The sequence below is a fragment of the Coregonus lavaretus genome (assembly GCF_964263955.1).
Source record: "Coregonus lavaretus genome assembly, chromosome: 26".
Classification (NCBI taxonomy): Eukaryota; Metazoa; Chordata; class Actinopteri; order Salmoniformes; family Salmonidae; genus Coregonus; species Coregonus lavaretus.
Genome location: NC_140013.1, coordinates 40,744,905 through 40,761,536, shown reverse-complemented (window position 1 = coordinate 40,761,536; position 16,632 = coordinate 40,744,905). Strand labels below are relative to the sequence as shown.

Here is a 16,632-nt window from a genome sequence, read left to right as displayed (position 1 = left end):
ATATGGTATACTAAAACCTAAAACAGTCATACGGTGGATTAAAAGCTAAAACAGTCATATGGTGGACTAAAAGCCAAGCTAAAACACTGATATGGTGGACTAATAGCCAAGCTAAAACAGTCATATGGTAGACTAAAAGCTAAAACAGTAATATGGTGGACTAAAAGCCAAGCTAAAACAGTCATATGGTTGACTAAAACCTAAAACAGTCATATGGTGGATTAAAAGCCAAGCTAAAACAGTAATATGGTAGACTAAAAGCCAAGCTAAAACAGTCATATGGTGGACTAAAAGCCAAGCTAAAACAGTCATATGGTGGATTAAAAGCCAAGCTAAAACAGTGATATGGTGGACTAAAAGCCAAGCTAAAACAGTGATATGGTGGACTAAAAGCCAAGCTAAAACAGTCATATGGTGGACTAAAGGCCAAGCTAAAACAGTCATATGGTGGACTAAAAGCCAAGCTAAAACAGTCATATGGTGGACTAAAAGCCAAGCTAAAACAGTAATATGGTGGACTAAAAGCCAAGCTAAAACAGTGATATGGTGGACTAAAAGCCAAGCTAAAACAGTAATATGGTGGACTAAAAGCCAAGCTAAAACAGTGATATGGTGGACTAAAAGCCAAGCTAAAACAGTCATATGGTGGACTAAAAGCCAAGCTAAAACAGTAATGTGGTAGACAAAGCTAAAACAGTCATATGGTGGACTAAAAGCCAAGCTAAAACAGTCAGTCATATTGTGGACTAAAAGCCAAGCTAAAACAGTCATATGGTGGACTAAAAGCTAAAACAGTCATATGGTGGATTAAAAGCTAAAACAGTCATATGGTGGACTAAAAGCCAAGCTAAAACAGTAATATGGTAGACTAAAAGCCAAGCTAAAACAGTCATATGGTGGACTAAAAACCAAGCTAAAACAGTGATATGGTGGACTAAAAGCCAAGCTAAAACAGTCATATGGTGGACTAAAAGACAAGCTAAAACAGTCATATGGTGGACTAAAAGCCAAGCTAAAACAGTTATATGGTGGACTAAAAGCTAAAAGTCATATGGTAGACTAAAAGCCAAGCTAAAACAGTCAGTCATATGGTGGACTAAAAGCCAAGCTAAAACAGTCATATGGTAGACTAAAACCTAAAACAGTAATATTGTGGACTAAAAGCCAAGCTAAAACAGTCATATGGTGGACTAAAAGCCAAGCTAAAACAGTCAGTCATATGGTGGACTAAAAGCCAAGCTAAAACAGTCATATGGTGGACTAAAAGCCAAGCTAAAACAGTCATATGGTGGACTAAAAGCCAAGCTAAAACAGTCATATGGTGGACTAAAAGCCAAGCTAAAACAGTGATATGGTGGACTAAAAGCCAAGCTAAAACAGTAATATGGTGGACTAAAAGCCAAGCTAAAACAGTGATATGGTGGACTAAAAGCCAAGCTAAAACAGTCATATGGTGGACTAAAAGCCAAGCTAAAACAGTCATATGGTAGACTAAAAGCTAAAACAGTAATATGGTGGACTAAAAGCCAAGCTAAAACAGTAATATGGTAGACTAAAAGCCAAGCTAAAACAGTCATATGGTGGACTAAAAGACAAGCTAAAACAGTCATATGGTGGACTAAAAGACAAGCTAAAACAGTTATATGGTGGACTAAAAGCTAAAAGTCATATGGTAGACTAAAAGCCAAGCTAAAACAGTCAGTCATATGGTGGACTAAAAGCCAAGCTAAAACAGTCATATGGTAGACTAAAACCTAAAACAGTCATATGGTGGATTAAAAGCCAAGCTAAAACAGTAATATGGTGGACTAAAAGCCAAGCTAAAACAGTCATATGGTGGACTAAAAGCCAAGCTAAAACAGTCATATGGTGGACTAAAAGCCAAGCTAAAACAGTCATATGGTGGACTAAAAGCCAAGCTAAAACAGTGATATGGTGGACTAAAAGCCAAGCTAAAACAGTAATATGGTGGACTAAAAGCCAAGCTAAAACAGTGATATGGTGGACTAAAAGCTAAAAGTCATATGGTAGACTAAAAGCCAAGCTAAAACAGTCATATGGTGGACTAAAAGCCAAGCTAAAACAGTCATGTGGTAGACAAAGCTAAAACAGTCATATGGTGGACTAAAAGCCAAGCTAAAACAGTCATATGGTAGACTAAAAGCTAAAACAGTAATATGGTGGACTAAAAGCCAAGCTAAAACAGTCAGTCATATTGTGGACTAAAAGCCAAGCTAAAACAGTCATATGGTATACTAAAACCTAAAACAGTCATATGGTGGATTAAAAGCCAAGCTAAAACACTGATATGGTGGACTAATAGCCAAGCTAAAACAGTCATATGGTAGACTAAAAGCTAAAACAGTAATATGGTGGACTAAAAGCCAAGCTAAAACAGTAATATGGTAGACTAAAAGCCAAGCTAAAACAGTCATATGGTGGACTAAAAGCCAAGCTAAAACAGTCATATGGTGGATTAAAAGCTAAAACAGTGATATGGTGGACTAAAAGTCAAGCTAAAACAGTCATATGGTGGCCTAAAAGTCAAGCTAAAACAGTCATATGGTGGCCTAAAAGTCAAGCTAAAACAGTCATATGGTGGACTAAAAGCTAAAACTGTCATATGGTGGACTAAAAGCCAAGCTAAAACAGTCATATGGTGGCCTAAAAGTCAAGCTAAAACAGTCATATGGTGGCCTAAAAGTCAAGCTAAAACAGTCATATGGTGGACTAAAAGCCAAGCTAAAACACTGATATGGTGGACTAATAGCCAAGCTAAAACAGTCATATGGTAGACTAAAAGCTAAAACAGTCATATGGTGGACTAAAAGCCAAGCTAAAACAGTCATATGGTGGACTAAAAGCCAAGCTAAAACAGTCATATGGTGGACTAAAAGCTAAAACAGTCATATGGTGGACTAAAAGCTAAAAGTCATATGGTGGACTAAAAGCCAAGCTAAAACAGTCAGTCATATGGTGGATTAAAAGCCAAGTTAAAACAGTCATATGGTGGACTAAAAGCCAAGCTAAAACACTGATATGGTGGACTAATAGCCAAGCTAAAACAGTCATATGGTAGACTAAAAGCTAAAACAGTAATATGGTGGACTAAAAGCCAAGCTAAAACAGTCATATGGTGGACTAAAAGCCAAGCTAAAACAGTCAGTCATATGGTGGACTAAAAGCCAAGCTAAAACAGTAATATGGTGGACTAAAAGCCAAGCTAAAACACTGATATGGTGGACTAATAGCCAAGCTAAAACAGTCATATGGTGGATTAAAAGCCAAGCTAAAACAGTAATATGGTGGACTAAAAGCCAAGCTAAAACAGTCATTTGGTGGACTAAAAGCCAAGCTAAAACAGTCATATGGTAGACTAAAACCTAAAACAGTCATATGGTAGACTAAAACCTAAAAGAGTCATATGGTGGACTAAAAACCAAGCTAAAACAGTCATATGGTGGACTAAAAACCAAGCTAAAACAGTCATATGGTGGACTAAAAGCCAAGCTAAAACAGTCAGTCATATGGTGGACTAAAAGCCAAGCTAAAACAGTCATATGGTGGACTAAAAACCAAGCTAAAACAGTCATATGGTGGACTAAAAGCCAAGCTAAAACAGTGATATGGTGGACTAAAAGCCAAGCTAAAACTGTAATATGGTGGACTAAAAGCCAAGCTAAAACAGTGATATGGTGGACTAAAAGCCAAGCTAAAACTGTAATATGGTGGACTAAAAGCCAAGCTAAAACAGTGATATGGTGGACTAAAAGCCAAGCTAAAACAGTCATATGGTGGACTAAAAGTAAAGCTAAAACAGTCATATGGTGGACTAAAAGCTAAAACAGTCATATGGTAGACTAAAAGCTAAAAGTCATATGGTGGACTAAAAGCCAAGCTAAAACAGTCATATGGTGGACTAAAAGCCAAGCTAAAACAGTCAGTCATATGGTGGACTAAAAGCCAAGCTAAAACAGTCATATGGTGGACTAAAAACCAAGCTAAAACAGTGATATGGTGGACTAAAAGTAAAGCTAAAACAGTCATATGGTGGACTAAAAGCCAAGCTAAAATAGTCAGTCATATGGTGGACTAAAAGCCAAGATAAAACAGTCATATGGTAGGCTAAAACCTAAAACAGTCATATGGTGGACTAAAAGCCAAGCTAAAACAGTCACATGGTGGACTAAAAGCCAAGCTAAAACAGTCACATGTTGGACTAAAAGCCAAGCTAAAACAGTGATATGGTGGACTAAAAGCTGAAACAGTAATATGGTGGACTAAAAGCTAAAAGTCATATGGTGGACTAAAAGCCAAGCTAAAACAGTCATATGGTGGACTAAAGGCCAAGCTAAAACAGTCATATGGTGGACTAAAAGCCAAGCTAAAACAGTCATATGGTGGACTAAAAGCCAAGCTAAAACAGTCACATGGTGGACTAAAAGCCAAGCTAAAACAGTCAGTCATATGGTGGACTAAAAGCCAAGCTAAAACAGTCATATGGTGGACTAAAAGCCAAGCTAAAACTGTAATATGGTGGACTAAAAGCCAAGCTAAAACAGTCATATGGTGGACTAAAAGCCAAGCTAAAACAGTCATATGGTGGACTAAAAGCCAAGCTAAAACTGTAATATGGTGGACTAAAAGCCAAGCTAAAACAGTGATATGGTGGACTAAAAGCCAAGCTAAAACAGTCATATGGTGGACTAAAAGCCAAGCTAAAACAGTCAGTCATATGGTGGACTAAAAGCCAAGCTAAAACAGTCATATGGTGGACTAAAAGTAAAGCTAAAACAGTCATATGGTGGACTAAAAGCCAAGCTAAAACAGTCACATGGTGGACTAAAAGCCAAGCTAAAACAGTCATATGGTGGACTAAAAGCTGAAACAGTAATATGGTGGACTAAAAGCTAAAAGGTGGGAACAGACAGGATTCCATTAGAGGATCTGTTCATCCTAAACAAAACAACTAAAGTCTCCTAAACATAACCAACTAATATCAACCATGGGCCCAGCCTCTTACCGAGAGCCAGACCTGGAGCGTGACCTCCTGCCGTGGCCACGCTGCCTCCCCTCCCTCCTCCCAGATGGATCTTCTCTTTCTCTGGAGTTTCCCTGGTCCTGGTCCTGGTTCTGCTGGGCAGTGTGCTGACTCTGGCCGTAGCCCTGGTTCAGACCATGGTATCCTCCATCAGGTGTCTGCTGCCTCCCAGGCTGGCCCATCATATGGCCCTGAAACTGTTGCTCCATGTTGGGCTGCATCTGACCAGGAAACTGGCCGCTGTACCTGTTCCCTGGAACAAGGGGATTCATCTCCTCGCTCTTTACTTCTTCTGGTTCGTCATCATAATCAAAACGGTCCAGGAGTTTCTGAAGATAGACAGGCATAACCATAAGAACAGCATGATTTAGCTACACATCCATAAGAAATCAGAGTACCATGATTTAGCTACACATCCATAACAAATCAGAGTACCATGATTTAGCTACACATCCATAAGAAATCAGAGTACCATGATTTAGCTAGACATCCATAACAAATCAGAGTACCATGATTTAGCTAGACATCCATAACAATCAGAATAGCATGATTTAGCTACACATCCATAACAATCAGAACAGCATGATTTAGCTAGACATCCATAACAATCAGAATAGTATGATTTAGCTACAGGTCTGCTGCCCTGGCTGTAACCTATGGAGGACTCTCCTCCTGGTTACACTAGTGACCATCCCGCACAGGCGGAGGTGTTGCTAACATTTACGACAACAAATGTAAATTTACAACAACAAAAGAATTGTGCGTTTTCGTTGTTTGAGTAGGCTGCATAGATTTCATGACTAGAAGCTCAATCACTTTTTATAGCTACTGTTTACAGGCCTCCTGGGTCGTATACAGCATTCCTCACTGAGTTCCCTGAATTCCTATCGGACCTTGTAGTCGTGGCAGATAATATTCAAATGTTTGGTGACTTCAATGTTCACATGGAAAAGTCCACAGACCAACTGCAAAAGGCTTTCGGAGCCATCATCGACTTCAACATGTTTCCGGACCTACTCATTGCCACAGTCATACCCTGGATCTAGTTTTGTCCCGTGGAATTAATATTGTGGATCTAAATTATCTTCCTCATAATCCTGGACTATGCAATCGTAACAAATAATCTGCTCAGACCCCAACCTAGGACCATCGAAAGCTGTGCTATAAATTCTCAGACAACCCAAAGATTCCTAGAGGCCCTTCCTGAATCCCTCCAAGGTTGTCGGAGTACAAAAATCGGTTAACCAGCTAACTGAGGATCTAAATTTTACCTTGCGTATTACCCTAGATGCAGTCGTACCCCTAAAAACAAAAAAAACATTTGTCACAAGAAATTAGCTCCCTGGTATACAGAAAATACCCGAGCCCTGAAGCAAGCCTCCAGAAAATTGGAACGGAAATGGCACTCCACCAAACTGGAAGTTTTCCGACTAGCTTGGAAAGACAGTACTGTGTAATATCGAAGAGCACTCACTGCTGCTCGATCATCCTATTTTTCCAACCTAATTGAGGAGAATAAGAACAATCCCCCCCCAAAATCGGATACTGTCTCAAAGCTAACTAAAAAGCAGCATTCCCCAAGAGAGGATGGCTTTCACTTCAGCAGTGATGAATTCATGAACTTCTTAGAAGAAAAGATCATGATCATTAGAAAGCAAATTACGGACTCCTCTTTGAATCTGCACAGAACTGCCAGGACCAAGGATCAATGGAGACACTCAAGTTGTTTAATCCTCTCTCTTGACACATTCATGGCCTCTAAACCGTCAAGCTGCATACTGGACCCTATTCCAACTAAACTACAGAAAGAGCTACTTCCTGTGCTTGGCCCTCCTATGTTGAACATAATAAATGCTCCCTATCCTCCGGATGTGTACCAAACTCACTAAAAGTGGCAGTAATAAAGCCTCTCTTGAAAAAGCCTAACATTGACCAAGAAAATGTAAAAAACTAAAATCGGCCGATATCGAATCTCCCATTCCTCAAAAATACATTTGAAAAAGCTGTTGCGCAGCAACTCACTGCCTTCCTGAAGACAAATAATATATACGAAACGCTTCAGTCTGGTTTTAGACTCCATCATAGCACTGAGACTGCACTCGTGAAGGTGGTAAAATACCTTTTAATGGCATCAGACCAAGGCTCTGCATCTGTCCTTGTGCTCCTAGACCTTAGTGCCGCTTTTGACACCATCTATCACCACATTCTATTGGAGAGATTGGAATTCCAAACTGGTCTACACGGACAAGTTCTTGCCTGGTTTAGATCTTATCTGTCAGAAAGATATCAGTTTGTCTCTGTGGATGGTTGGTCCTCTGACAAATCAATTGTATGTTTTGGTGTTCCTCAAGGTTCCGTTTTAGGACCACTATTGTTTTCACTATATATTCTACCTCTTGGTGATATAATTCGGAAACACAATGTCAACTTTCACTGCTATGCGGACAACATTTCTGCTGTACATTTCGATGAAACATGGTGAAGCCCCAAAATTGCCTACCCTGGAAGCCTGTGTTTCAGACATAAGGAAGTGGATGGTGGCAAATGTTTTACTTTTAAACTCGGACAAAACAGAGATGCTAGTTCTAGGTCCCAAGAAACAAAGAGATCTTCTGTTGGATCTGACAATTAATCTTGATGGTAGACATAAAGAAGTGAATGGCGGCAAATGTTTTACTTCTAAACTCAGACCAAACAGATACAGTGGGGAGAACAAGTATTTGATACACTGCCGATTTTGCAGGTTTTCCTACTTACAAAGCATGTAGAGGTCTGTAATTGTTATCATAGGTACACTTCAACTGTGAGAGACGGAATCTAAAACAAAAATCCAGAAAATCACTTTGTATGATTTTTCAGTAATTAATTTGCATTTTATTGCATGACATAAGTATTTGATACATCAGAAAAGCAGAACTTAATATTTGGTACAGAAACCTTTGTATGCAATTACAGAGATCATACGTTTCCTGTAGGTCTTGACCAGGTTTGCACACACACTGCAGCAGGGATTTTGGCCCACTCCTCCATACAGACCTTCTCCAGATCCTTCAGGTTTCGGTGCTGTCGCTGGGCAATACGGACTTTCAGCTCCCTCCAAAGATGTTCTATTGGGTTCAGGTCTGGAGACTGGCTAGGCCACTCCAGGACCTTGAGATGCTTCTTACGGAGTCACTCCTTAGTTGCCCTGGCTGTGTGTTTCGGGTCGTTGTCATGCTGGAAGACCCAGCCACGACCCATCTTTCAATGCTCTTACTGAGGGAAGGAGGTTGTTGGCCAAGATCTCGCGATACATGGCCCCATCCATCCTCCCCTCAATACGGTGCAGTCGTCCGGTCCCCTTTGCAGAAAAGCATCCCCAAAGAATGATGTTTCCACCTCCATGTTTCACGGTTGGGATGGTGTTCTTGGGGTTGTACTCATCCTTCTTCTTCCTCCAAACGCTGCTCTGGCACCCCAATGGTGGAACAAGCTCCCTCACGACGCCAGGACAGCGGAGTCACTCACCACCTTCCGGAGACATTTGAAACCCCACCTCTTTAAGGAATACCTGGGATAGGATAAAGTAATCCTTCTACCCCCCCCCCCCCCCCCCCCAAAAAAAAAAAGAAAAGTGTAAAGTGGTTTTCCCACTGGCTATAGGGTGAATGCACCAATTTGTAAGTCGCTCTGGATAAGAGCGTCTGCTAAATGACGTAAATGTGCCCTTGAGCAAGGCACTTAACCCTAATTGCTCCTGTAAGTCGCTCTGGATAAGAGCGTCTGCTAAATGACTAAAATGTAAATGTAAATGAGTGGAGTTTAGACCAAAAAGCTCTATTTTGGTCTCATCAGACCACATGACCTTCTCCCATTCCTCCTCTGGATCATCCAGATGGGCCTGGACATGCGCTGGCTTGAGCAGGGGGACCTTGCGTGCGCATCAGGATTTTAATCCATGACGGCGTAGTGTGTTACTAATGGTTTTCTTTGAGACTGTGGTCCCAGCTCTCTTCAGGTCATTGACCAGGTCCTGCCGTGTAGTTCTGGGCTGATCCCTCACCTTCCTCATGATCATTGATGCCCCACGAGGTGAGATCTTGCATGGAGCCCCAGACCGAGGGTGATTGACCGTCATCTTGAACTTCTTCCATTTTCTAATAATTGCGCCAACAGTTGTTGCCTTCTCACCAAGCTGCTTGCCTATTGTCCTGTAGCCCATCCCAGCCTTGTGCAAGTCTACAATTTTATCCCTGATGTCCTTACACAGCTCTCTGGTCTTGGCCATTGTGGAGAGGTTGGAGTCTGTTTGATTGAGTGTGTGGACAGGTGTCTTTTATACAGGTAACGAGTTCAAACAGGTGCAGTTAATACAGGTAATGAGTGGAGAACAGGAGGGCTTCTTAAAGAAAAACTAACATGTCTGTGAGAGCCGGAATTCTTACTGGTTGGTAGGTGATCAAATACTTATGTCATGCAATAAAATGCAAATTAATTACTTAAAAATCATACAATGTGATTTTCTGGATTCTGAAAATTACAGACCTTTACATGCTTTGTAAGTAGGAAAACCTGCAAAATCGGCAGTGTATCAAATACTTGTTCTCCCCACTGTATGCTAGTTCTAGATACCAAGAAACAAAGAGATCTGCTGTTGGATCTGACAATTCATCTTGATGGTTGTACAGTCGTCTCAAATAAAACTGAAGGACATCGGCGTTACTCTGGACCCTGATCTCTCTTTTGACAGCTTTCTTCATCTTCGTAACATCGCAAAAATCTGAAACTTTTTGTCCAGAAATTATGCAGAAAAGCTAATCCATGCTTTTGTCAATTCTAGATTAGACAACTGCAATGCTCTACTCTCCGGCTACCCGGATAAAGCACTAAATAAACTTCAGTTAGTGCTAAACACGGCTGCTAGAATCTTGACTAGAACCCAAAAATGTGATCATATTACTCCAATGCTAGCCTGTCTACACTGGCTTCCTGTTAAGGCTATGGCTGATTTCAAGGTTTTACTGCTAACCTACAAAGCATTACATGGGCTTGCCCCTAGCCATCTCTCTGATTTGGTCCTGCCGTACATACCTACACGTACGCTACGGTCACAAGACGCAGGCCTCCTTATTGTCCCTAGAATTTCTAAGCAAACAGCCTGAAGCAGGTCTTTCTCCTATAGAGCTCAATTTTTATGGAATGGTCTGCCTATCCATGTGAGAGACGCAGACTCGGTCTCGACCTTTAAGTCTTTACTGAACACTCATCTCTTCAGTAGGTCCTATGATTGAGTGTAGTCTGGCCCAGGGGTGCAAAGGTGAACGGCAAGGCATTGGAGTGACGAACCGCCCTTGCTGTCTCTACCTGGCCGGCTCCCCTCTCTCCACTGGGATTCTCTGCCTCGGACCCTATTACGGGGGCTGAGTCACTGGCTTACTAGTGCTCTTCCATGCCGTCCCTAGGAGGGGTTCGTCACCTGAGTCGGTTGAGTCACTGAAGTGATCTTCCTGTCCGGTTTTGCGCCCCCTCGGGCTCATGTCGTGGAGGAGATCTTCGTGGGCTATACTCAGCCTTGTCTCAGGGTAGTAGGTTGGTGGTCTGTTGATATCCCTCTGGTGGTGTGGGGGCTGTGCTTTAGCAAAATGAGTGGGGTTATATCCTGCCTGGTTGGCCCTGTCCCGTCGGTATCACAGTGCCCCCGACCCCCCCCATCTCAGCCTCCAGTATCTATGCTGCAATAGTCTGTGTGCCGGGGGGCAAGGGTCAGTCTGTTATATCGGGTGTAATTCTCCTGTTTTAGCTGGTGTCCTGTGTGAATTTAAGTATGCTCCCTCTAATTATCTCTCCCTCCCTCCCCTCCCGGAGGACCTGAGCCCTAGGACCATGCCTCAGGACTACCTGGCCTGATGACTCCTGGCTGTCCTCAGTCCACCTGGTCGTGCTGCTGCTCCAGTTTCAACTGTTCTGCCTGCGGATATGGAACCCTGACCTGTTCACCGGACGTGCTACCTTGTCCCGGACCTGCTGTCTCGACCTCTGAATGCTCGGCTATGAAAAGCCAACTGACATTTAATTGTGAGGTACTGACCTGTTGCACCCTCAACAACCACTGTGATTATTATTTGACCCTGCTGGTCATCTATGAACGTTTGAACATCTTGAAGAACAATATGGCCTTAATGGCCATGTACTGTTATAATCCCCACCCGGCACAACCAGAAGGGGACTGGCCACCCCTCAGAGCCTGGTTCCTCTCTAGGTTTCTTCCTAGGTTCCTGCCTTTCTAGGGAGTTTTTCCTAGCCACTGAGCTTCTACATCTGCATTGCTTGCTATTTGGAGTTTTAGGCTGGGTTTCTGTATAGCACTTTGTGACATCTGCTAATGTAAAAAGGGCTTTATAAATACATTTGATTGATTTTGTCTGTAATGTCTTTTTCGTTATGTGTCGGACCCCAGTAAGACTAGCTGTCGCCATTGGCGTCGGCTAATGGGGATCCTAATAAATAAATAGAAATGTCCTGTTAGATTAGGCCTCTTAATTGTCTGTTGGTCAGAAATGTGCTTTGAGTACAAAAAAATGCATTACCTTAGCTAGCGAGTTCTTCTGCTCCGTAGGATGTGTCTGGTGTGTGTTGAACAGTGGATGGTGTGAGTTATGCTGGCCTTGGACCATCTGTGGGTGGGGATGGTCAGCCATGGTGTTGGGAACAACAGGAGGGGTCTGGTCAGCCATGGCGTTGGGAACCACAGGGGGGGTCTGGTCAGCCATGGCGTTGGGAACCACAGGGGGGGTCTGGTCAGCCATGGCGTTGGGAACCACAGGGGGGGTCTGGTCAGCCATGGCGTTGGGAACCACAGGGGGGGTCTGCTGCGCTGGCTGGAACCTCTGAAGCATCTTCTGAAGCTGTACAGACAGGAGGGAATACACTCAGTCCATCAAATCACTTACTACCTAGGTGACAAGCAAGATAATATCATGTATTTATCCTTTATTGGCCTGGTATAGAACCTTATTCAGAAGAAATACCTAGTTCACAACAAAACAGCCAAATGATTGGTCAAGAAAGAGCAAAATGGTGAAGAGGAGACAAGACACATTGCATTTGAATGTTCTGTCCCAGTCGTGTTGTTGTGGGGTGTATGAGCTAGTAGTGTCGCTATAACAACAGACTTAGAACGAGTAGAACTGGAATAGAACCTCTAACCATGGCAATCTGACAGGTAACCCCATGGGTAACTCTCATAGAATTAGAATACAGGATCTCCATGGGTACGCTCACCACGGACGACCTGGTATTGTGATGCATACTTTCATTCTATGGCTCTCACTCACCTCGTGTCCCTGTCCGGACTGGAAGAGCTGGGCCACGGCAGCCAGGGCCTCGGGGTTCTGGAGCTGTGGGGGGAGCTGGGGCAGGGCTGCAGCTATGGAGGCACTGGAGACCTGGGCCTGGGCCTGGAGGTCCTCCTGGGGGGAGGGATCAGGGACTAAGGAGCCAGTAGCCATGTCCAACAGGGGCTGGACGATGTCCATCTCAAACACAGCGTTCTTCTGCCACAGGTTGAGAACACGGATGATCTTACTCTGCAGAGAGAGAGGGAAAGGGAGACAGAGGGAGAAAGACAGAAATTGGAGGAATAAGAACCCGTAATGAGAGAGGTTTACAGTTATGTTCTGCTTTAGTTGGCCATTAAGTAGATCAGAAAGAGTAACGTTTCTCAACTCTTACATTTTTGTACCAGCTCAATACAGCCACACCTGACTCAATACAGCCACACCTGACTCAATACAGCCACACCTGACTCAATACAGCCACACCTGACTCAATACAGCCACAACTGACTCAACTACTGATTAAGTCAATACAATCCTCCATGATTAAACTACCGAATAAATTAATACAATCCTCCATGATTAAACTACCGAATAACTTAATAAAATCATCCATGACTCAACTTCTGATTAATTTAATACAATCATCCATGACTCAACTACTGATTAATTTAATACACTCATCCATGACTCAACTACTGATTAATTTAATACAATCATCCATGACTCAACTACTGATTAATTTAATACAATCATCCATGACTCAACTACTGATTCGTTTGTTAATGCTAGAACAAAAAAATGTGCGTCCCTGACTTGTAACGCTGAAAAAAAAAAACATCTACAGTAATAACCCTACCTTGTCATCGTGTGGACAGAGGTAGAGGTTCTGGAAGGTCGGGGTGAAGTTCTTTTGGAACCTGGGTCCATAGACGTCCTTGTCCACTCCAAACTGGTGTCGGGACTGTCGGACTATGGAATCCACCACGTATAGGCCAGGAACCTTCAGCTCTGGCTTACACTGGAGAACAAGTCACAGATTTTATTTCCACCGGTCTTTCCACATTATCACTGGTCTACAACATTACAATAAAGGGTAAAAACTTTTGTTTTTGTTATATGCTTTCTAAGGCTACTGGCATTGTCTGAAAGCAAAGCGAACCACTATTGATAATAGTTCCTTGGTTGTGTTTCCATGACTTACCTTCTTGATGAACTTCTCCACAATCTGGACGACATGCTTGTATAGCTGAGAGGGGGATAAGAAGTGGAAACAGGATCAAATGTTTCATGGTGTGAATCTAAACATGGTCACATTTTAGCGGCAAGAAAAATTACTTTGTCAGTATTTCATTTTCCAATGAGAAACACTCATCTGATAACTTAACAGTGCTGAACTACAAAGTCCAAGTTGCTCCTTGAACTACAAAGTCCAAGTTGCTCCAATGACGGCCTAACTTACCTTGATAGCTTTTATTGCTGATTTAGTGACTGACATCATCTTTGCCCGTGATATTGGTGGCTTCATGTCAATCATGGAGAATAACTGGAGATAGAGGAAGATGAAGAATACCTTTAGCTAGCGCTATATTAGTGCACTACTTTTGACCAGGACCCCATAGGGTGCCATTTGGGACAAAGATATCCTTACTAGTCTCCAGTGGCTCCCAATAATAACCCGCACTCTTATTTCCAAAATGGCTGCCATGGAGTGGTCCCAACCATAAAACAGACCCTACAGTGACAACACTGCCCAGTCTTCCCCAATCCTGAGGTGTTGTGGAGAAATCAGCTTCTTGGAACGGAGAGCGCCCATTAAAGGGCGATAGTAGTAAGGAAGGACCCCTAACGCCAGGGTTGTGGGTTCGATTCCCACGGGGGGGGGGGGGGCCAATATGGAAATGTATGCACTCACTAACTGTAAGTGGCTCTGGATAAGAGCGTCTGCTAAAATGACTAAAATGTAAATGTCAATCTAATCCAGACTCCACATAAATCATCCCAAATTCACATTTGTTTTATAAGCACAGTTACACCAAAACGGAGTGAGTGAAGGTAGACAGGTCATGTTCATGGAGAGAGAAAGACACTGATGCCTCTACACCGAACACATGGTGCAAATACAGGCAAACATATACATGAAGAAAGGAGAAGCTGCCATCTTTTTTTGGAGAAAAAGGCTAAAAAAAGAAAACAGTTGCCGGTATCCAACAGGCTATTTACCTGCAAGAGGAAGACAGCTATCTAACGTTAACTAGAAGAACACTAGCTAACCCACAACACTTTAGTTATATTCACGTATAGTTTTCAGGAAGACAAATAACTAACTTTGTACATAGAAACAACTGGGCAACTAACATTAGCAAACTTTTACTTACATAACCATGTGCTTCTGCATTTCCTACAACAAAACCACCGCCTAGCAACTAGTTAGCTAGCTAGCTAAATTAGCAACCATTGCCGTATTTGCTAATAACAGACCGACCCTATCAGCCCAACAAAACAGAAAACTGGCCGTGCAATAACGTTTATGGCATGGGTTATGCATTAATGGGAGACCAGTTGAGCAAAAAACTCTGAGGTTGATGCTCCATCTTCTTAGGTTAACAAAAGTGGAGGCTCCTCGGAGGAGGAAGGGGAGAACCATCCTCCTCAGTGAATTTTTTATTATTTTTTTAATGGTAAAACATATAAAAAGTGATCATTTTTAGATAAAACTATACTAAATATAATCACGTCACCAAATAACTGATTAAAACACACTATTTTGCAAAGAAGGTCTACAGCAGCCTCAACAGCACTCTGTAGGGTAGCACCATGGTGTAGCCGGAGGAGGACAAGCTTCTGTCCTCCTCTGGGTACATTGACTTCAATAGAAAACCTAGGAGGCTCATGGTTCTCACCCCATTCCATAGACTTACATAGCAATTATAACTTCCGGAGGATGTCCTCCAGCCTATCAGAGCTCTTGCAGCATGAACTGACATGTTGTCCACCCAACCAAAGGATCAGAGAATGAATCTAGTACTGAAAGCATAAGCTACAGCTAGCTAGCACTGCAGTGCATAAAATGTGGTGAGTAGTTCACTCAAAGAGAGAGAAAGACAATAGTTGAACAGTTTTGAACAAAAGGGAGAATCAAGAGAGAAATAGTATTTTTTCACTTTCACTTACTTAGCTAGTTTAGCCTACTGAAACGCCCTACTCAAACAGAGGGATGCTATGTTAGCTAGCTGGCTATGACTTTCCAACACAACACTTTAACTCTTCCAAGTCAAGGTCAGCGTTTGGTATAACTCATTTGCCACCTGGGCCCGCAGGTGTAACTGCTTACTGACTGTACACTAACGTTACTGCACGACTGTCGTGGGTTTACTAATGTGTTAGTTCTATTAGCTATGCTATGACATTACTTTAGCTAAGATGGTGACAACGATGTAGGCTGTTTGTAGAGGTTTGGCTTGGTAAGTTATTTTTTCGCCTGGTCACATACAGCTGATGTGTTGCGCATTGAAGTCCACAAGGGAAGGGAAGGAATACAACTGGCTGTTATGAGAGTGAACTCAATTTACAAGTGATCAGGGATGTTTTCATTCCGCCAATTGTGTTGAAAAAAGTTTCTTAAACAGAAGCTAACTGAACATAACGGGGGATAAACATAGCTGAATTTGTCCAATAGAAACTCTCGTTTGCAACTGTTGGACTAATGATTACACCCTATATCAGCTAGATGCAGGCAAGAGTGTGCAAGGCGGTATTGAATGTTACTGTCTGTCTCATTTGTCTCTCAACCTGTGCTCCTACGTTGTAAACTTTCATTCATAGGCTAAGTTGTAGCAACCTCATGATGGGTAAAGAGAAAATTCTAGTATCATGTAGTAGCCTAAACCTATCGATGTTACATTGAACTGGGTGAATGGAATATGAATGAGTCATCCAATATGCTGTAATAGAAATAAGGCCATACTCATTTTTTCAAAATCGTCCTCCCTCATTTTAAATGGCACTGACCGCCACTGGTCAACAAAAAGGGCAAAGTTCGCCATCATTTTGTCAATCTTGCATGATAGCTTTTAGCTTGTTAGATGCGTAGCCATTTTTTAGTTGTTGATTGGAAAGGTCTAAAAGTGGGTAGCTTAAAGCTAGCTAACGTTTGATTAGCTATTAAATTAAATGAACACATTGTCCCTTCTGGTAGGCTAGATTATTTTAATAACATGACACACAGTTGGCAAGATTAGGACATATTTGGCCAATACATCGACAATTCATCTAACT

General features: G+C 42.3%; 1 protein-coding gene across 1 annotated transcript in view; it reads right to left on the bottom strand.

Annotated features, from left to right (window-relative positions):
* Positions 1–16,632, bottom strand: part of LOC311102043 (SR-related and CTD-associated factor 8-like) — a 62,170-nt gene that overhangs the window by 45,307 nt on the left and 231 nt on the right. The window contains exons 2-7 of the mRNA XM_084143258.1: positions 13,817–13,900; positions 13,559–13,603; positions 13,214–13,375; positions 12,355–12,606; positions 11,608–11,925; positions 5,024–5,370 (exon numbers count right to left, since the gene is read on the bottom strand). Of these exons, the coding sequence (XP_083999384.1) occupies positions 5,024–5,370; positions 11,608–11,925; positions 12,355–12,606; positions 13,214–13,375; positions 13,559–13,603; positions 13,817–13,900 (1,208 nt within the window). The remainder of the gene's footprint in view (positions 1–5,023; positions 5,371–11,607; positions 11,926–12,354; positions 12,607–13,213; positions 13,376–13,558; positions 13,604–13,816; positions 13,901–16,632) is intronic.